The sequence below is a fragment of the Aplidium turbinatum genome, chromosome 2 (assembly GCF_918807975.1).
Source record: "Aplidium turbinatum chromosome 2, kaAplTurb1.1, whole genome shotgun sequence".
In the NCBI taxonomy this organism is placed as follows: Eukaryota; Metazoa; Chordata; class Ascidiacea; order Aplousobranchia; family Polyclinidae; genus Aplidium; species Aplidium turbinatum.
The window spans coordinates 16,054,766-16,077,552 of NC_137473.1; the positions used below are offsets into that span (position 1 = coordinate 16,054,766).

Below are 22,787 nucleotides of genomic sequence, written 5' to 3' on the forward strand. Positions count from 1 at the left end.
GGTTTTTGCTGACCAAGCAAAAATAGGGTTGCCAGGTGATTTTTTAATATCTTACCGTACACCGCCAGCCTTTACCTAAAAGGGCAACTAGCAGTCGCATCATATGTAATTGTTGTTGTGGTTGTTAAAGTTGGAAATTTTTACAATTTAAAAAAAATAAACAAAGTTTTTTCTTCAAAAAATTTGTACCTGGCAACTCTGTGCTGGCAACAAATGCCAAGGACAAAATCGACTACATGTTTAAGGTTACTGAATATTTTTGCGTGAAATTTTACAGAAATACTCTACATAGCAATAGTCACCCTGTGTGATAATTCGATTTTTGATTTTTCAAAATTTTTTGATTTTCACATCGCCTTAGTGCATATTGTTATGTTCCCTCCACTCATCCATGACCGTATGCTACGTCATCGCAAATAATTATTATCATTAAACAATTTTAACTATACTGCAATTGGTCATCCACGTCTGTTTGGATGTTTTCTGTCTGATCTAAAACAATTACGCAAACCAGCCAAAAGATTTACAGAACTACTAAATAAAATTTATGATTTCAAAAGCGATAGGCAACAATTACACTTTCATTACAAGATACAGCGTGTAAGTGCATAGTGGAAGTTGGTGAGATGACTTGAAAACAGTTTAGAATTATACTATTCTAACTACACCCAAATGCAGGTCATAAAATGTGTTGCAAATTCAAGAACTGTGTGTGCATCAAGAAACTGATCAAATACAATAACCTCTTCAGGACCTCACCAGAACCATCCAACTGGTTATCATATAATATATGAGGGGGTGCGTAAGCGTAATTTATATTGAAAAGCAACAACGGTTGAGCTGATTTGCGGTGTACCATTGAAATAATTAAAGCTCAGAAGACAAAGAATAAGCTGCGATAGAATACATTAGTCAAAAAATATTGAAAGTATGCTACAGCACAGCAAAATGCAATTTCTTCGCATACTTGCTGACACCAGTCTTGGGGTTTGAAATTCATTTCATACGGAAAACAATGGGAATAATCACGAGATGTTTTTCAAATAACTTAATGATAGCCTATCAAATCTAAAGATAAACGCCTATCCAGCTGGATAGTGTGTTTAGGATAGTGAGTTGGATAGTGTGCTGTAATCATTGCAAGGAATGCATGCCATGTAAGGTATATATTTGTAATACAGTGGAATTTAGCAACAACAGATGACATGTGTTTTTAGCGCCGTTCCATTATTTCAATTCACATCAAAACAAAAGCTCAAAGAGGTAACTTGATAGCGGGGTCCAACAGAACTTAATCAGAAAAAAATCTGCGGCTACTACTTCCAAAAATCAACTTCAAATTGCTTTTTGATTAATGGTTCTTAAAAAAAGGATAAAGTTATTCCACAGGCTAGTCGTGACAATGGAACAGTTTCTTGTGTTACAGAAGTTTTTTTTCATGGATGAATTATCAATGATCAATAGGTCTATAAAGATAAGGAAATAAAATCGCCACTGTTTAAGAAAGACCTTCATCCAAAAAAGACCACCAAAAAGTTTTTATTCAACTAAAATTATAAAATTACGGTACCGTAGCCCAGGCTTAAAGCAAAAAAGACTGTTAAAAATTGCTTGCAAAACAAAAAATGTTTTTGTTCATACGAAACAGTATATGCTCAATTTGCTCATATGATACAGCTTGTCCTTCACAGCACAATGTTAGCCACGCTCACTAAGGATTTGAACATGCAAACGCAAGCATTTCAGTCACACCAACTTGTCTTTGAGATTTATCACAAAATTCGGCGTACGGTACAATAATAAAAATCGATTGACATCGCACATCTTAAAAGCGTTTGATAAACTGTAAAAAAAGGAACACGATTTAAAAAAGTAGAATGAAATAACAGAGAATTCACCAAAGCACAGAAAATTCTCTTCGGTGATAAAGTTGATTGTTTGAAGGAAACACTTGATCATCGAGTTAAAATGAATAGCTGACAAAACAAAAGATTTGTTGGAAGCTCATTGCCAAACTTTAACGGTAAAATCAACTCCTCCTGAAAAAACTCTTCCTCTTGACACAGCAAGTGCAACTACGCTTCCTTGATGCCGGATCAGAGTCTGTGTACAGATCATGTTTTCCATACTCCAAACCTGCAAGAGATAAAAATCAGTTAATTTAAAGCCACAAATAGTGTTTCAAAATTGAAGCGTATCCGAAAGAAAGTTGTTATTCTAGTTTCGTTTGCCTTTCCCTGTGCCCAACAGATCGCTTTCTATCTAACATTGCCATAGGCAGCATGTGTGTTATGTTTGTTCACTGTATAACAGTCAAACAGCGATATGAATGCTCAACGTTGTGAGGTGTTACATCAAATGATTGACCATACCAGAAAATTAACAAACATGTGAAAAACAACGGTGAATGATTTATAAAATGACAATCTTAGGATTTCAAGCATCAAGAGAAACTTACTCTCAGAGAACGATCGTAAGATGCGCTGAAGACTCTGGTCTGTTCCGGGGTGCTGAGCACTGCTAGGGCGTACACTATCCCCACGTGGCCCGTGAGTTGGGCCACTGGTTCATGGTCTCGGAGGTCCCAAACCTACAAGTGGTGAAGAGTTTTTTGTGAAGTTTTAAGGACATTTTTGAAAAGCAAAACAAATTCTCGCCGTAACACACCGATATATTTCAACAAGTGCATTCGTCACCAGGTTTTCGGTTTACAGCTGGGGTTCTTCCCCTTGCATCATTAAATGAAAAATATTCGGACCATAAAACAATGGCTGGCACCGCTTAGTCATTGTTTCGTCACGCTGTCAGGCACACAGTTCTTTTTCCTTCAGTGCGCAAGAAACGCAGTAATCGGCTGCATGATCACAGAAAATCGAAAGGAGAGAGAGCATGGCTCAATATTTGCATTCGTTCGTTTGTTTTAATTGAATGGCTTGTGTTTTACTGTGATTTCAGGGCCAAAACGGTAACTTTTTTTAAACAGTTTATATTTACGGCTACAAATATATAATGTTGGTTAAACTAAATACCCCCAGTTCTCAACACTGAAGTAGAAATGTTTGAGTTTTCTCAAAACGGTTCATGGATGACGATTTTCAGGCAGCAACGAGTGGTATGACTCACGTGAATACAATTTTCGTACGTCCCGCACACAATATGATGGCTGGTTACAGCGATGGAATAGACGCTCCCCCCGGAGGTTTCCAACACATGGAGACATTCCAATGTCTGTGCATCCCATATCTGTGAATAATTCACTTGAAGAGTCAGATGAAATAAGTTATTCTACTTTTCTATATGTTTATTTTGGCATTGATCAATCAAATAATGCGCAATGTTGACATTTCATATGTTTCCAAATACAGCGCCAAACATTTCGTCTTTAATAAATTGGGCTTAAAAATAAACTCCACAAGACCACGACTACAGGAGAATTCAAGTGGCTCTACACACATCCTCAAACTATTCAACAACGTTAAAAAATGACAGAATAAAGCGGCATGACATGTACTATCCCATTGCAACTTGGGGAAAATTTGTGCAGTGGAAACATTTTCTGTGGACGCCATAGTTGTGAAAACAACGCCTACGCGTGTCGTCATATGTTCCGCCAAGTTTGCAGTAAACGAAAAGGGTGAAAATTTCAAGACCTTAATACCAGTAATAAATCTTTTAAACATGAACATAGAAATCTAGAACTACAGTATCACACTTAAAAAAGAAATAGTATCAAATCCCCGAGGCGTTGTTTTTACATGAGAAATGTTGCAAAATTGTAGCCTACTAAATATAGTTCAATTTCAAATCTTACCTTAATTGTTTGGTAAGAGCCGCTGTAAATACGATTGTTCTGGGCCACTAGAGCCCTCACCCAGTGGTTAAGTCCTGCTAGTTCTTGCTTAAACTTTATGCCAGATCTGTCGACTATCCAAACCTGCGAAATGTCAAACGTTAGCGTTCTCTATGTCGTTTCTTCTCGCTTCAACATGTCATGACAACCAAATAATGTTAGTTTATTTTATCAGAAAAGACCCAATCAGTAAAATAGTCCTTTTTTAGATTGGAAAGAATTTCCTTTCAGGCTGGAGAATGTTATCAGTCGAGGTACTTTCCGAAGGTTTTTATTTTTAAAACGTTTTAAGGTTTTCCGACGTTAAAATGAGATAAAAAAGGCTGCTTTGATAGCTGGGCGCAAACCAGAAGCATGTGATGACGTACGATATTTTTTTTCTGGTAAATGCAACGTCACAAGACGTTTGCTTTGCCCGTTTTGATCTTGTTTACAACAATCGTGGAAAAGAAGGAAACATATGGACAGATCCAACAAGTTTTATCAGCACTGACTAATCTATGGCGTCGTTTCAAATAAAAGGGAATTTTATTTCTATTTCTGTAAACATTTTACAAAAATTATTCTAATCTTGAATATGTTGTTTTTTGTTTTATTTTTTGAAAATTTAACTTTGTGAAACTGGTTTACTTTTCTGCAATAGGAAGCTAAAAGCACAAACGTAAACAAGCACAACACCAGGGCAGTGGCCGAGTGGTTTCGTCTTTGACTCCGCTCGACCTGAGATCGATTCCAGGTCGGGTCAAACCGAAGACTTTAAAAAAACGGTATCGATTGTGTTCTTTCTTGCATAACGCAGTTAGAATAAGTCCGGTAATAATGTGATGACATCGTAAATCTTATATTAAAATAAAAAATGAGCCCGCTCGCTAAAACACTTTAGCTGTTGTAGAGTGACAACAAATAGAATCATAACATTAACAAACAAGCACAAAATTAAAATTGAATTGCTGTAAGACGAAAAGGGCCAAACAATCACGTGGTCAATTAGTGATAGCAACTGCAGAAGAAAAAAACACTAACGAAGGTAGGCTGCGTAACGTCTGCAGATGTTGAATCAATGTAAAAATGACGTTGTAGCTGTCTGAGACAGGCTCCAAAGCATTACCTAAATTTTCCTAAAAGGTAACAAATACATGAAGATGCATCACCTTAATGGACTTGAGCGACCCACTGAACAACATATTGTTAGCATACACCAATGTACAGACTGGGTTCTCATGGGCGGCAACCGAAAAGATTTCTTCGAACGTTTCTATGCTCCAAACCTTGAATGAAATACAAGGTAAGCTAGTCCATCTTACACAGGAGAACAACAAGCAGTGCATGTTGCAAATTTTTACTAATTTATCACTTATTTGAATGAAATACAAGGTAAGCTAGTCCATCTTACACAGGAGAACAACAAGCAGTGCATGTTGCAAATTTTTACTAATTTATCACTTATTTGAATGAAATACAAGGTAAGCTAGTCCATCTTACACAGGAGAGCAACAAGCAGTGCATGTTGCAAATTTTTACTAATTTATCACTTATTCTATTTTGGTCAAAATTAAGTCGCTACACATTTCTTGTTCCAAGACCATAAGCAACTTCAACGCAGGGGTGTTGATTTCGCATTTTCAATATAAAACCTGTGCAATTTTAAGGTTTCATCATCCGTTTATGCCTTCTTTAGTAGATGAGACCTGGCGTGTGTCTCTGCTAGCCGGGTTTCTACTACAATAGTTTCACTATGAGGATACACAAAAAAAATCGCAATTTCAAACATGAAAATTAAACGAAATCCTGGTCAACGTCCCCGACGAACCTTGATCGTGCAATCAGCCGAGCCACTGAACAGCTTGTCTCCATAAGCTGCCAGTGTAAGAACAATGTTGTCATGTCCTTCGAGCGTCTTCTGACACTTGTAGTTGGTCGCTGTATCCCAAACCTGGCAGAAATACATTTACCAATGATGATAAACAAATAGTTTTGAAAAAGAAATTGGATTTATATCCATAATGTTTATAAATTCAAACATCATAAACTTTTATCAAAACTATGTAGCTTTGATGCAAAAATTGGGCATTTAAAGTAAAAACGTTCAAATGCTAAGGTGCAGTGAATCAAGAAGCAAAGATGCCACTTAGTTCTAGAGGCACATAATTCTACAGGCGATACGAAATCGCCTGTAGAATTATGTAAGAAGAAGGAAGTTATGTAAGAAGGAAGTTTTCTTAGAAAGGCACTAGATCTAAAGGTGAATGGGAAGAGGAAACGCGGTCATCCAAGAAGAACGTGGAAACAACAAGTGAAGGATGAATTTAAAAAAGTCGGACTGAAGGAGGAAGATGCAAGGGACAGGGTGAAATGGAGAAAAGGGATTAAAACAATTGCTTCGCGGAAACAATCGGCCACCCCCACTAGTGGGGAACAAACCGACGATGGATTATGATGATGATGATGATATTTTTATGAAATAGAAGAAAAAAAACGTCATTAGCATAACCATTTATTTTGGCAGAAATAACTTCTTACAAAAAAAACATTCAATAACAGCAGAATTATGAATTTCCATGTACATTGAAACTGGAAATGATGAAGCTGAACAAACATTTTCATGTAACGCTATATGCCAATTACAAAAGCAGCATAGACAACGCTATCGATGACATAACATGGTCGTAGGAAGTAAACTTGCCTTAATCTGCTTGTCTGATGAACCACTGAACAAGTAATCTCCATGGACGCAAAGGCACCACACCGGCCCAGTGTGTCCCACGAATGTGCCTTTGCACTTGAAGATCTGCTGAGGATCATAAGCTGAAAGGACAAGCGATCAAAAATAGTATCATCAAAAGCAAGATATGTAATTGAACCGTGGGTTAACTGGTTTGGAAAAGTACTGCGGCATAAATCGTAGTATGAATATTTATTTTTGTATTTCTGTTCAAGCATAGTTCATAATTGTGCTTTAATCCTCAGCTTTTTTATGATTTTCAGCGGAGTCAAAGCTTTTTTTCAGTATGGCTAACTTACAATTCGTGATGATGCGGTTGAATTACGAAGAAAGAAACTATTACAAAAACGACTGCACAAACTTTCCACAATGCACAAAAAATGATCGTCACGAAATCAGTCATAGAATTCCGCATTACTCCGCCCCAGTTTCATTTGGTAAACAAAAAGTTGATAAGCCGAACAAGCAACTGAAAGCTAAGAAAAATTCCTTCTAACCTTTAATTAAATTAGTCATTGTTCATAAATCTGACATCAAGTGTCGTTAAGTTATAGCAAAAATCACCAAACGACATCGATTTCTTTGGAGGCCAATGCATTATGCATCCAAGCAACCTCAGACGGGAAAAACCCAAATTAAGTTCTTGTTTCACTGGAGCGTGGATGGAAATTGCTCATAAATCGCGTGGCGGTAAAGTAATGTCAGCTGACATCAAAATAAATACGATTAAAAGGGGAATTGAGCTGCTATTGCCAAGGACAGCAAATCAGATATTTTTTTACATTGATTCAACGTCTCAATGTAAAAACGTCTGGTTTGCTGTCTGGCAGTAACTGAAAGTACGCTCAACTTACAGCCGATGTTTCCCATGTGCAGCCTTGTATTGAGGTCTTGCAGCTGGCTGTTAATGACGGCAGTGTCCTGACGAAACTGCCTCAATTCGTCAACAAGCTTTGCTTGATTATTTCCCAAAACATCTAAAGATGCATGTTGTTGTTTGAAAAGAAACAAATTGTATTTGCATTACTACACGTAGAACACACTGTTAAGAGAATTAAAGTTAGATACAATTTATGACAAATTCTGTACCATTGCAGAATGCAGTTGGTGAAATTACTTTTTAACTACACGCAAGCTACCATTGATTCTCTTCGTAAAAGACAACATTGGATAAAACACAAAGTAACGCGGATGCGATTTGCATTGTATCAGTCTGCGCTGTGTTTTAAAGTTGTTGTACAGTCTACTCTACACCTTATGGCTTTTCAATCACCACATGATTATTAAGTCATCACATTAATCATCAAAATTCGGAAGCAATTCATAATTACAGCAGTCATAAACTGAAATTTGAAAGCAACGTGAACGTGTGACGTGAAACGAAAAAAAAGCATTTAACAGTAAACTGAACGTTAAATTGGTATGAAGGTGGGAAGTAGTTGGGACAGAAAGAAGTCTTTATGACGCGACCGAATGCCGCGAACCAGAATAACGCAAGATGGTACTGACGCGAGGCTTGAGCTCTCATACCATTACCAGGTGCAATTAAATTATTCTTTTGGTTTTATTGTTTGATCATTTCTTGTGTTTATAAGTAGTTATTGTTAAAAAATGATTAGGACATTAAACATTACAAGACGGTCAAAATGAAATTGTAAAAGCGCTTGAAAGTGTTTGTGATAATAAACAACAGCGCATTGCTTCTGGTGGTTTTTGTTTAGAAGGGACAGTGCAGGATGTTCCATAAACAGCAAGTAAGCCTAACGTTGAAAGGCCAAACATATATACTTTGATGTAAACAATTTAACAAGTGTATCAGTTCCGCTTATTTGTGATCATCGAAGGGGAAAATAATTACAATATCGCAAGAGTCTAAAAACTGTGTACAAAACAGACAAAACTCGACAATATTAAGACACCGACAAGGGAGCAGTGACGCTGCACGTCATTTAGAAATTTATTTTTGCTATGCTAGCACTGCAACTGATGCCACTTAGCAGCGCAACCTCAATTACAGACACAAGAAACGACCATGTCTCGCGTCATTCAGGTTTTCGACATTGGGGTCGCGTCATAACGTCGTGCACCGGTTTAGGATGCCGAGGAGATTATCCAAAATTTACAGGTTCAATAGAATCAATACCGATCAAGAGAAATCCATTGATGCACACGAACCATTAAGCATGGTATGAAAAATAAATTTACTCGCATCATAAACTCAAATAGTGCATTATACAAAACAGCTCCACATACTACAATATAAAGTCAAAGAATTTAATTTTGCTCATGGAGTGTAAGACTTTCTCTAGCAATAACGAATCCCATCAAATATATATTGACTATAAATGCGACAAAGAAAAACTTGCCAAGCTTCAGTTCGACGCTCTTTTCTAAATCGTCAACGCGTTCGGCTGTCTTTGACAACATGGATCTAAACCAGAAAAAACGAATTACTTATTTTATTCGCGAACCTGATTACTCAAGTTGAGTAGAAGCAAAATATCTTCAATTGAGGTAATATTTTAATTTCTCAAAGATGATTGTAATCCGAACCAATTTGCTGCTCTGAATGTGACTGCTAATACTTGTCAGTACTAAATTCTAGAAATATTAAAAAAAAATTATAACTGATGAAGAATTTTAAATAATCCGTTTAGTTTGCTTAAAAAAGTTAAAAGAACTTACAGCAATTGGAAAAATCAGTAGCATAATGCAAGCTTGTTTGCTACAAAACAGACAAAGCTAAAACTAAGCTTAGATGGGAATTCGGCCTGCAATGCCGCCATTAAACTTAGCGAAAGAATTTAATGGTAACTGAACAACCAGGTTAATAAATTATTGCGAGAGAATACAACTTGCCAAGTCTGCAAACATTTTCCTCGGCAATTAAGCCCACACCCAGATTTTCACAAATGTTTGAATAAATTAACGGCAGCAAATGGTGTACATCTACACCAATTTAAACGTACAATTAATATGAAAAAATCACAAGAGTTATGAGATTTTAATTATTGTGATAGGCAGCTACTTGTGGAGAAATTCAACTTTATTATGTGGTTATAAAATACTATCACTGTTTGAGTAAACGACGGTAACCAGTCAAACAAAGGTATCCTAAAAAACTAAGCATTCGGGTTGATGTTTTATGGCTTCTCATGACAAAGATAATGAAAGCTATAAATTTCAAGACGATTCATCTTAATTTCCCTCGGGTGCACACTGAGTGCACAGTTGTGATCAACTGATTCAGATTGCCAAGTGGTAAAAAGATTCAGAAAAACTAACTTTGTTGCAAATGCTTTAGTTCACATGCTGTTGACAATTGATTGAAACTTTGTGGTTGTACAGTAAGTACACCAGCCGTCAAGAGCATTTCCCGATGTTCTCAACACAAAGAAAAGTGGCCGAAATGATTCTAAGGCATTTTCCTGCCACCCAGCCCTATACATTAACGTGACATAAATCTTGCAAACTTGTTGTAGTAATAAAAATAGGACATTTCAATTTAAAAATCAACAATTATAAATCACCTCAAAAAGCTGTTCTCTTCGTCCCTTTGTTTCATAGCGACATGGAGGGTGCTGATGCGATCTTCTGTTGATTGAAGAAAATCCTTCACAAATTCATATTTGCATTCAGGCTGGTGCCTCGTGTGGCTTTCACGATCACCAACGAAGGAGCAACTGCAAAGAAAGTTGCCCCAGTTCAAGTAATTTCACTGTTGAAATGAGATCGATGCTTAGATTTCCATTTTAACCTGATGATTCGATAGTAGGAAAGTGTTTGGCAACCTTAAATATATTTAGTATAGTAGCATGACTATTGACCATTACGTTGGTATCACATGAGTCAGATTATGGGTCGAGCTTGACACACACTATGCAGTAAATGCTATGGTGATGCGGAATTGAATTGTTTTTCAAATGTAGCCCAACAACGAGATTGCGATAAATTTAAGAATTGAATTTTTTAAGTTCAAAGTTCAAATTTAAGTGGTTCAAGTTCTAAACCAAGATGGTGATTGAAAAATAAACTTTTGACAGAAATCGGTGCAAGAGGAAGTTAATGCGTTGTCAATGTAATTTCTTTCAGTTGCCATCTCCGCTTTACGCTATGAAATACATAAAACTGTTCCATCTTCATTTTTGTGTTTAGCAAAACACTTTACATATAAACGATCAGCTCAAATTTGTTAATGCCGTAACTAATTTTCAACACTGTTCGACACATACAACGCAATAAACTTTAACACATATACAGACTACCGTACCGAAATTAGCTTCCATCTACTACGGCAAAAACATTGCCGTTGCCAAAGCAACAAATCGTGGATTGCAGTGGCAATTACCGTATGCTTTTGCCGCTGTTTTTCATTAAATAGGATTGTTATTTGTTTTGTAACGAAAATTAGAGGTTTTAGTAAGTAGACCTAATCACTATATTTGATGTAACATATATAAAACTTCAACATTATCGATGTACAAAATTACCCTTAAGCTTGCAAGTAAATACTCGTACAGTCTGAGATAGTGAGACGTACCCGTATTTGTGGTTGTGGCATTTAATGTTCTTGCAGACCTCAAGATGATCTTGTAGATGCATCCGAAGCATGATAGGACAGACGGGGTTGTTGGGACAAGTGGCAGGGGAGTATTGGCAACTCTCTTCATGCATTCTGTAAAAAACAGAACGATTAATTGTTAGAAAATAATATAGCACAGTGTGAGTATATATAGAGTTAATCCATCTATACAAAATATTCAAGATCGGAATGGCCCGTTTCGGTGAGTCCGATTCGGTGAGTTCCCTATTCGGTGAGAGCCCTATTCGGTGATTTTTTTTAAATTATTGGGTACCGTAGCCTAATTATCATTGCCGTTATAGGGTTAAGGTTACGAGTTAGGGGGTAAGGGATTAGTGGTTAGGGGTAGAGGTTAAGGGTGAGGGGTTAAGGGTGAGGGGTTACGGGTTAGGGTCTTATTTCAACCTTTAGCGACGTTAAAACGATGTAAAAGCGGCAATGATAATTAGGCTACGGTACCCGATAATTTTCAAAAAAAAATTTCAAAAAAATCACCGAATAGGGCTCTCACCGAATCGGACTTACCTAAGTAATAGTAGCAGACCCATTCAAGATTGTACTTAATTAATTGTTTTACAAAAAAAACTTTGTTAAAATAAAAAACGCCAAAAAAAATACTATCTCATTTCACTTAATGAAGCGAATTATATAGACTGACATATATTATATAATATATATTATAAGCTTCATTTAACATAAAAAAAATTCCGTACTTTCTTTCACTTAATTTCACAGTGAAAGGACACCCTGCTGGATTCACTTCATGTTCACCCGGTTTGTGTTGATTCAAGCGGCATCCATATCTACAGTGGATATACAAGGCACCAACCTGTTCGCTGACCGCAAGATTCGCTACAATCTAAGGAAAATTTAAGGTTTAAGAAATGTATTTACCTTTGAACTTAATTGAAGTGGTTTAGTGAAGTTTACTTTTCTCGACCTGACGCTTGGCCTTTAACTGACAAGCCGATAGAGAATTTGTTTATCTCAAATCATGTACAGTATAATATTTAGAAAAATGATATTTTCAAATAAGCAACGGTCCAGAGAAACTGAAGAATAAAATTAACAAAGATCAGATCATAAAACTTCCAAACCATGAATCGGTGATACAGTAAATTCCTTTCTTTAATAATAATAATAACAACATTTATATAGCGCCACATCCACAGTCAAACTATGCTCCTGGGCGCTGTACATGACAATGGTGATAATTAATACGGTAATTTCAGTCATAATGTTCATTGAAGTAGAACGTTTTCAAGCGAGTTTTGAATTCATTTAAATTTCTTTAAGGTATTCTTTAAGGTATCTATAAGATTGTTGGTTGTAAAAACAGATTGTTGGTTGTTAAATCAATACGCTGAAAATGTGATCATAAAAGGAGTTTCACTTCATAGCTCATCATGTTTGCTAGGAATAACATTGTCATACAGGCGACATTTTCTTGTTGTCCACCGGGCAGGCTTCAACGGAAAGGGAACAAGTCTTGCAAAACGAATGACCACAAGACATTATGAACGGATTTTTGTAAACATGGAGACAAATTTTGCACAGAAGTTGGGTTGAAGGCGCTTCCACGAAGACTAAAGGAGCCTGAAAATATGAATAATAAAAATTAGTTTTCACTCAAAGAAATACAAGTCAGAGAAACACCGGTGAACATTTTGAAACTGCTTTCATATTTAACTGCACTTTAGAGCACATTCAATTTCCCAAAGTATTAACATTTTTCCCTTCGTTTGCCCTCGCTGACTATCTAGATCAGGGGTGTGCAACGTGCAGCCCGCGGGCCAAATGCGGCCCGCGAAGATGTTTTTTTTTTCTTTTTTTGTGTGCCAATTGCCAATTCTGAATTGTGTCCGGCACGCGCAACGTGTTTACAATTTAGTTTAGTCTGGTACGTGTAAACAATTCGTTATGGAGCGGATTATTGTCGATTTCACACCTTCTGTTAACCATTTTAGAAATCTTCTACCGGCCACCGCTAATCCATTGTATTTAATTATTTGTGGAAAGTAAAAATGTATGGTCACATAAAAGGCATTATGAACAATTTGCGACTTTGAAAAGCTCACGTACAGACAGGAAATCTTTTTCACTTTCCAACTTTGAGAGACTATAGAATGCATCCTGAGAAGAAAACTGAGTTTGCAGACCAACTTGAAAACATTGTATGAATTTTTGGCTCGTTTCAAGGACTTCAAATCTCATGAACATTTGTTTGGTATGTTCTCTTCGCCACTCAACGCAGACATTGACAAAGCACCATCAGATATAACTTGAACCATGGCCACCTGTAGATGCGGCCTGATTTGTCACATTTTGCAGATTTTGATTACAGCTACTGCTAGTGGTTGACTGACATTTTTTGAGATGTTTTTACTTTTTGCGGTTTCCTAATGACAAAAAACTTTTTTGTTGCCTCGGGGAAGCAGTAGCAAATGAGAAAAAGTAAGTTGAAAAACGCAAAATCAGACTGTTATTCAAAATTAACAGTCTGACTAAAATCTACAAAATCAAATTGTCTTTCAACATGTGAGGATGTTAAAACCTATTGCGTCATCTGGGGAAAACACAAAGAAAGCGTAAAAGTCTAATTTTTAGAACAATTTATTTAAACGTTTGCCCAAAGTTAGAAAAACCTGAAAATTTATGCAAAATGTGACAAATCAGGCCGTATCTTTAGGTGGCCATGCTTGAACTTATTGATCTTCAAGAGAAAAAAGGATTTGAAAGCAAAGTATTTAGAAATGAATCTTGGCGATTTTCACCGAAAACATCTCAACTAAGATGACTTTCCACATTTGAAAAAATCCATGGCTTCAAAAATGGCTCTTTTTGGCTCAACGTATTTGTGCGAATATTGTTTTCTAAAATGGGCGTCATGACATCACCCTATCGATCGGTTCTGACAGACGAACACTTGGAAAATGGACTTCGAATTGCGAGCACTTCCATTGAGCTAAATTTGGAAAAATGCCGTTGGGAAAATTTCTCACTGAACTCGTTTAAAGACGGTGTCACAACTCACAATAAATCAGAATAACAGTTTTCTTCAGAAATTTATGCGTCTTAACTTATTATTTCTGAATGAAGATAGCCCTCCCTTTTTTTTTAGTCCCTAATAACGCCATAAGAATAACAAAAAAACTACTTTTTTGTGCCTGCAACTACTAGACTAGAAATCATGTTAAATAAACGTGCGGCCCGCGGCTTCACCCAGTTATTTATATCTGGCCCTCCTGTAATAAAGGTTGCACACCCCTGTAGAATCTAGATACATTTACACCATCAGTATTTTTGAATGAAAATTTTACCATTTGTTATGTAGTCTGGTCTTTCGTCTTCAATGGTTTTCCCCTTTTGAGATATTAAATTTACCCCTGTTTGAGAACCCTGGTAATAAATAGACCAACAAACTAAACTACATCAACTTACAGAAACTTTAACTTAAAAAAAAAGGATGATGCTCTACTTTTATTACCGACGTTTGGTCAGTCAGCACGACTGACTTTATAAAGGGGACTGAAACAGACAAACACAACCTGCTCAGCAACAAATGGCATACCACAAAAACATACTGGCAAAATGGATAAAGTAGCAAGAATCAAAGCTTAAAAGAAAACAAAAAACGCAACAAGATTACCGCTCAGTTTAATTGATAACGCAGTGATGCCTAAAAACAGTCGGCTACTATCCGGCAGGGTAAATTTATCTATCTCTTCAAGGCCAACGTCAAGAAACGTAGAAATAATATGAGACAACACAGAAATGGAATTAGCAATTACAACGATTGTAAAAGGGCTCTGAGCATAGGAAAAGGTGAAAGCAAAGTCATTTTTTATACACAGAGGGAAAGCTCTGTCCATTATTCTGGTTAAGAACACGTCGTAGTGCCTTTTGGATTAAGTATATACCAACTTTCTGTAAGCAATCTTTTAGTACAATCTATTTCAGTTTTAAGAATAGTAGCGTTGGTCCAAATAATTTTTTGGTCTAAAGTTAAAGAGTGTTTGCAAAGAGCGGATTTCTCCAGACATTGAAATTTAAAAGCTCTTTGGTGCTCATTGATTCTTGATTTAAGATCACGTTTAGCCTGTGCACTGTACATTAAATCACAGTCATGACACGGAAATTGGTAGATCAGCCCAGAAACGTCACCATCTTTTATGAGGTCTTTAGCCGAGGGAAGATATTTATTATTTACCTATTGTCCAGGTTTCATCGCGACTTTTATTTCTATGACATCAAGGATACGCTGAATTTTGTCACAGCCCATTTATGACAGATACCACTAGTAGCCTATAGTCACCAGAAGAACGTAAGTCATTTTATTTATCAAATGCCTGGTTAACAGTTTCACTCTGCTTTTGAAATAAAGGTGCAAAACCGATAAAAAAATGTGGTGAAAATCAAAAGTTTGCGATATGCTTTCTTACCGCATCTTCAATTGTAAGTGATGGAAAAGAATTTTGGGATAAAGTAGACGACGATGAATTGGAAGCTCTTGAGCTTGAACGAAAATGTTGGAATGAATCCCTGTGACGTAAGTTACGAGGCAAGCTTTTGCGAGTGCCGCTGCTTCGTAACTGAACAAAAAAAGAAAAGAAATTAAAGCAAAGACTGCTTGTGGTAAAAGTTCAGGAAAAGCGAAATTTTGTCAAAACAATTTCGGTAGGAGACAGATCGCTGCAATGGGTAGTTTATGGATGCGATTAAATTTAAAAGTCATAAAGAAAAAGTGTGTTATCCAAAAAATCTCTAACAGCTAAATAAGCTGTGAAAACAATTAAGTAACTCATAAAATCGAGTTGTTTTGTTGTGGTTTTTGACTAGCAAGATCTTATATCACATTTTGATGCAAACTATTTTATTTATCAATAGATGGAATAGAAGCTTAAGTAAAAAGCCTGTTCAGAACTTGAAACAGCGTTATTCCTTCAATTAAACTAGCGCTAGTCAAAGCCAAAAACACAAATATATAGTTAAACAATATTATACATACAGTACTGCTAATACTACAAAAAGTGCTCAATGCCAAGCAGAGCAAATATAGTTATTACTTTCTAAAGCCTCTACAACCTGTTTCACCCTACAAGGGGATCATCAGAAGGTTCTTATTCAAATAGAATCTGAAATAATTAACATAATCATATAATTACTAATTAGGGCATTTAGGACAAATATATAGTTATATGAGTGATGAATATAATACTAAATAGTTACTTACATCTTCTCTACTGTCACTAAACGACTTATAACTGGACATGGATGCGGTGCGTCGGTGTTCATACTCAACAGACTCTCCGTCATCTGTGACGAAAGTAGTTGTTTACAATAGGCTACTGAAATTGCAAACCATGCCAATGCACAATGTAATGTATGCTAGGGTATCAAGACTGTGAATGATTCAACCCAGTGGATTTAGCAAATTAATCTTGCCTTCAAGCATACCAGAACAAGGCAAGGAGAAGTAGACTTTGCTAAATTTTAGTGTCAATTTTGTGCTCCAATTCTCAACACTTTCTGGTGCAACGCCAAATCTAAATCTTGCTTAAAAGAGTATAATATGGTAAAATATGATGGTGATAAAGAATTATGAATGTTGGTAGTTACATTATAATATGTGTATATTTCATCTAAAAATGTTGATCGCACACGCTGTGTCAGTGAACTTTTACTAACAACTTGTATTAGTAAGTGAAACTGCCAAAATTACTAATACAAAGTCATTCTTGGCCGACTAATGGTTGCACATCTAGCAATGGAATTCCACAGACGACAAATGAAAAACCTGCAGCATTCGTATACAAGTCAATAGCAATTGAGTATCTTTTGTCGTTTAAAGAAAACGATTTGACATAACACAATCTTCAAAAAGTACAGTTGGTAGCACTGTAACTCACACTTTGACAGCGGGAATATCCAAGAAAAAATTCCAAAACTCATTTTACATATCTCTGGTTTTTCAAAACAAATTCTGACCTGTTGTGATTGTGGTAACAGTGGAGTAGGAAGGTCCAAATGTAGTCTCCAGTCGAGGCTAAAAATATTTAAATGAACATTTAATGACTTTCTTAAAGCTTGAAAAAGTACATTTTCAAGCTTTGCAAAAACTTGTTTTTTGTATACCGTATATATAAATTATATACAGAATTAAGGTAGGCCTAGTTAACATTTCTCTGAACTTCAATTTGAAGGTTTTTATCGCAGTTCTCAGGTGCAATGGTTTTCAATTGTCTTCTTTTCACATCGACTGATTTGTTACTCAAAATTGCTAGTTTGAAGCTATAGTAATCACATAAAGTAACCGGGTCTGCTACTATTCGGTGAGTCCGATTCGGTGACTGAGTTCCTAACCTCTAACCCTAAAACGGCAATGATAATTAGGCTAGGGTACCCAATAATTTAAAAAAAAAAATTGAAAAAATCCCCGGTTAAGAGATTGGACTCACCGAATCGGACTCACCAAATCGGACTCACCGAAATGGGCAATTCCAAAAGTAACCATAGCCTCTGAAACCATGCTTACATTGCTTACCCGAGAAGAAATCATTTTCAAACCAAATTGAAGTGGTTGAAATCAAACTAGCATTCAATCACTGTCATTTGGTTTAAACATGATTTCTTTTAAAAGTAGTTGAAGCTTAGTTTGAATACTTATGTAAAGTTACACAACTTTCACAGTTTGTTTGAACAAAATTATGTTGATTTAGTAGACCTATGTTTATAATTTTTTATTCCCTTAACTCATACCGTTGATCTTTGACTGATGTCACTAGCTATCGAGCTGCGTGATATTGCATTTGGCAGCGTAAAACTGGATTGAGTTGCTATGTTATTTTGTGAAGCATTTGATGAAGGCAGAGTGGGTACCGATGATTGGAATGGTAGTTTAAATTGAGACATTATTTCGCAGTTTAAATAACGAGGCTAGTCACATCACATCCCTACAGTAGGAAGTATCAAAACTTTAGACCTGAAAAAGCTAAACCCGTTGAGGAAAGAAGCAACTGATTAAATTGGCTGAAATAAAACTTCCAATCATGTTTTTTGAGATTACTAGTCAATCAGCGGTTCAGGTCCCAACCTGGAAGCCTAATGGAGAACTGTTTGGAGGTCATGGCAGATATGCGGTACTGGTATTCAAGAAATATGTAATATTTTCAATTTCTTGAGGTAGAAATCTAATGTAAGTTTAAAATGATAAATGATGAAAATAATACACCATTAAATATGGTTTATAAACACACAAAAAAATCATGACATCAATTGACATTTATAACACGTAAAAATAGTGCCTACCAAGAGATGAAGCAAATAGTAGCCTATAATGCCAAACACAAAATAGTTACTATTTATTCAGCTTCATTTAAATCAAGAAGGTGGCGTTTAAACTTTCTGTTAAAAGAAGTTGAAGAAAGACCTTTGAATTCACCTGGAACCTCATGCCACACTTTAAAACTCCTTATTAACATCTGTATTTTACCCAATTCAGTATGCACACTTAAAACAAAATAGTTACTACTGGATGATTGGCAAGTATTGTGTGAGTGGCATTCAGACAGTTTGTGGATTCCACAATGTGGAAGACAACATTCTGTTTCTGGGAATAAATTTAAATGAACTTTAATAGTATTTTGCTATTTCGACTTTATAGATTTCATGTATACTTCACAGATGTAGTTTATGGAAAAGTTGGAATGTGTGAACTGCGTAGTTGCTGAATGTTACGACTCCAACAACTCTTTTATGTAGCTTAATTACATGATCTAGTGCAGGGGTCGGCAAACTTTCTGTACTACTGGGCCAAATCTACAAACTTCCGATAACGTGCGGGGCTGCGGGCAGCAAAAATTTCAATCTATAAACATTAAACAATCGCGACATTATCCTTAAAATCATGGCGCACCTGCAACTCCTATTCCTGTGTCTATTGCACAATGAGACGTGTTTGTTGCCGTTTCATATTTATTATCAAACACGTATTAAAACGCAATGCATTGTTTCTATTTTCTTATCATTTATCAATGTGAAGGATGATGTTGTTTCTGTGTCATGGCTAAGGTGTTTAAATCAATTGGCAATTTTGTTGATGATATTTGCAATATGTCATTCAAATGACAATCTGACAGGCGAGTGCAAAGTTTATTTTTGGGTCCACGTCTTTTAGGCGCTGACAGTTAGGCGCTGGTCTAATAGGCGCGCACACTAGGGTGGTCCAAAAAAAACTTTTTTTGTAAATGTTAATGTCTCACCCTAAAATATTGTTACCATTGATGAGAAAATGATATATGTGAATTTTCATAAAGATTGGTTGATATTTAGGGGTTGCTACCGGGGTTCAAAGTTTTGTCGTTTGCCCCCATTTTAACGTTTTAAGAGGATGTGATACAGATATGATATGATACGGTACAGTAAAAAATATGGTACAGTGCCATGGCATATTGCAAGAAAAATACAGTTTAATAATTACTCTATATAGTCTGTTTATAAACTCATGTACGTCTGTATTACGAATTATACTAACTGGTCTACATATACAGGGCTGCGATTTTTGCCTTTTTCGGTGACGAGGTCACTCGACACGCGCCATCACTATTCGACAAACGCCGTGCCTTACGAAAAAAAAAAAACGAAAAAAAAAACGAAAATAAAATAAAAATAAAAAGGAAATAAAAAAAACTGAGAGAGGACTAAACGTAGTCAGGTCGAGGAACAATCGGGGGGGGGGGGGCATCACGTAATGCAATCATAAGAGTGCTGACTTACGTAAACTTTCTTGCGCCAGGTACTTCAAAGCAAGGTCTAAAAGTGACGCTTCACACGAGAAACTCCCAAGGCGTCAGCGCCGCCATTTTGAACACTGCGGGAGAATGCTTTGATCGAAGTTCCAACGCCTGGCATCAAACATTTCGCCACACACGTTTTGTGCTATTCGACACAACGGGTTTCTTTTATAGATAAAATAACCGAAGTAGGCTACTTTAATTGTCAACGTGTTTGCAAGTTTGTATTTATGTCTGACTTATACACTTGTTGTTCCAAGCTTGCAGAAATGTTTTGCAATGTGAATAAGGAATAGTAGACAGGTAAACACGGTTGCAACTTGACTTCCATCCACTAAAAGGGTTTCTGTGATTACGTAATGGGCGATTTTGCATTTGCATTCACAAAAGCACACAACCCAGCTGGCAAAACCCGTCGTTTTTACATTGATTCAACGTCTGCAGACGTTGAATCGAAAAAACGAGAAGCGAAAAATATACTAGAGTAGTCTATCACGAGTCACGACCGCACTGTTTGATTTGTAGTGATGTAATAACACCAAAAGTAGCGATACGCACGCTGTTACGTTAAATCACGTTAAATAACTCAGAGGGAAAAGTAAATTAATTTTGGGTTAATTCAACGTTCGAGTCAGCACAAATCTATTTAATTTTCCTGGCTGGTTACATTGCGTACCCAGACAGCAAAAATCATCATTTTTACATTGATTCAACGTCTACAGCCGTGAAGTCAATGCAAAAATAACGAATTTTGCTGCCTGCGTAACAATGCCCAAGAAGAAATTTACGTTTGTTTTACATTAATTCGACATCTAGCGACTTTGAATTATCATAAAGTAACATTTATTATTGATCATCGCGCAATGCCATATGATCAGAAGCATTATTTTTCTTTTCTGCCGAAGAACCGTTTATCTAATTTCGTATTACTTTTTAAACTTGACCCCGTAGCTTTTCTAATTCCGATTTGTTTCCGTCATAAAACTCTTTACAAATTTTGCAAAATACCACACTAACTTTTCCTTCTGTTTGATAATCTATAGCAGGTAAATTCCACTTTTTAACTGTATCTTCTTTCACAATGATTTATACTCGCAACGACACCGGTAAACAATAAGCATTCGATGAAAAAATAACATTTGCGTAACAATTAAGCCAGTATTCATAAGGTGGCAAACTTTTTACAGTTCACAATTGAGCATTGTCAGCGCATAAAATAGCTTGCGTGATGCTCTGGGCTACCGCCGTGTGACACGCGATGAAGAAGCGCATAAAATTTCGTTTGATTAAACAATAAAGCATACGGCAAATCAGGCCTCGAAATTCACGGCGGACACGGCGGACATGTCCGCCGTCACAGCATGTGATGTCCGCGGGAAGTACCCTCTAGATCGGTCATATTTGTCCGCCGAGAAATATCGCAGAAACTGGCGATACAAATCGTCATTGCATAGCACGAACAACTGTTGCAAGAATATAATTTGCGCTGGGAATGCGAAATTATCGCATTCCAAGCGCGCATGTAGAAAAAGTTAATACTGTATCTCTTACCTTCCATTCAAGCAGAAAGACTTTCGAATTTTACGTTGGTTCAACGATTGATGACATTGAATCAGCGTAACAGAGGTGAATTCTTAGCTAAGAATTGATGGGAGTACCGGTACTTCTACACTAATCACGCGCAACTTAGTTCAAGTCTTATGTCACAATGTCTGGCTTTGATCTCCGAGTAATATTGATAATGCAAGGTTGGTTACAAAGTTAGATTATAAGAGTAGCCTATAGGCTACTACAGCAAGATGCCGCAAAACTTAAGTTTTGGTATTACAGTAAGAAAGAAGAGGCCCAGGGAAATTTCTGAAAGTGAGAATGAGGGCGATGAACCTACTACTAGGAATTTTAGTGGTGATAGACGCATATATTAAAGGAACAACGAATGTAAGGATTAGCTCTGTCAAAGATCACAACACATCGTTTACCTCAAGCCATCAATTTCCGGTCATCAAGGCCATCGACAATATGAGTGACAAAAAAAAAATCAAAATTAAGAGGTTGTTTGAAATCGCGAATTTTATCGCTAAAGAAGAGCTCGCATTTACGCTTTTCCCTCAACTAGCCGGTCTGGAGAAAAGACACGGAATAGATCTCGGTATCACGTATCTTAACGACAAGCAGTGATCTCGTGGAGATTGGCGCACGTCTTTGAAGATCGATGTTATTGAAGCTCTAATCATGCGCATATGTTTGAATGGCCTTGACTGCGCTGATTATAACTCCGAGCCTGCCGTGGTCTCGTGGAATACTGATACTATTTTGGAGAGGCGACCGCATCACGGAGAGGGGAAAAAATAATTGTGCTTTTTCTAATGTTTTGTTTATTCTTTTCGTCATTTTCGCTCACATGACACGCAAAAATAAACCTAAAGAAAAAAGCCTAGTGAAGCTTTGCACAGCAGAAAATAGTAGCGTTACGCGTTAGTGTAGAAGTTTTCCGACTCGTGCCCAGAGCATTGTGACGCAAGAAGCCACACGACCTCGTTCGGTGGAAGTTAATCAGTTATGCGGCGGATTATTTTTTTATTATTTATTTGCATCAGACACAAAAAGTCCATAGAATTTAAATTTTTAACAATCATCATATTATCATCATCATCATATTTAGTAGCTACACGGCGTCAAGCGCACGTCGTTGGTCTGATGAAAGCCTTTCAGAGTGACTTCGCTGAAATTTTAAAAAGCCTAAACCGTAGCTATGGTTCTCAAATGGCGAAGACTTATCAAGATAAAGGGATTAAGTATGACGATCGACGTTAAAACTGGTGTGTCCGCCGTAAGACTTAA

At 36.6% G+C, this 22,787-nt stretch overlaps 1 protein-coding gene across 1 annotated transcript; it reads right to left on the bottom strand.

Annotated features, from left to right (window-relative positions):
* Positions 1-528: 528 nt before the first annotated feature.
* On the bottom strand, positions 529-18,128 carry LOC145764634 (E3 ubiquitin-protein ligase TRAF7-like). Its single transcript, XM_082576272.1, has 17 exons — positions 17,914-18,128; positions 17,143-17,200; positions 16,388-16,470; positions 15,597-15,746; positions 12,589-12,750; positions 11,868-12,013; positions 11,113-11,247; positions 10,103-10,255; positions 8,939-9,003; positions 7,427-7,549; positions 6,534-6,655; positions 5,661-5,783; positions 5,002-5,118; positions 3,812-3,934; positions 3,124-3,243; positions 2,459-2,590; positions 529-2,136 (listed from the first exon to the last, which is right to left on the bottom strand). The coding sequence occupies exons 1-17, from the start codon at positions 18,064-18,066 to the stop codon at positions 2,005-2,007; spliced, it is 2,097 nt and encodes a 698-aa protein (XP_082432398.1). The 5' UTR covers positions 18,067-18,128; the 3' UTR covers positions 529-2,004.
* Positions 18,129-22,787: the final 4,659 nt, after the last annotated feature.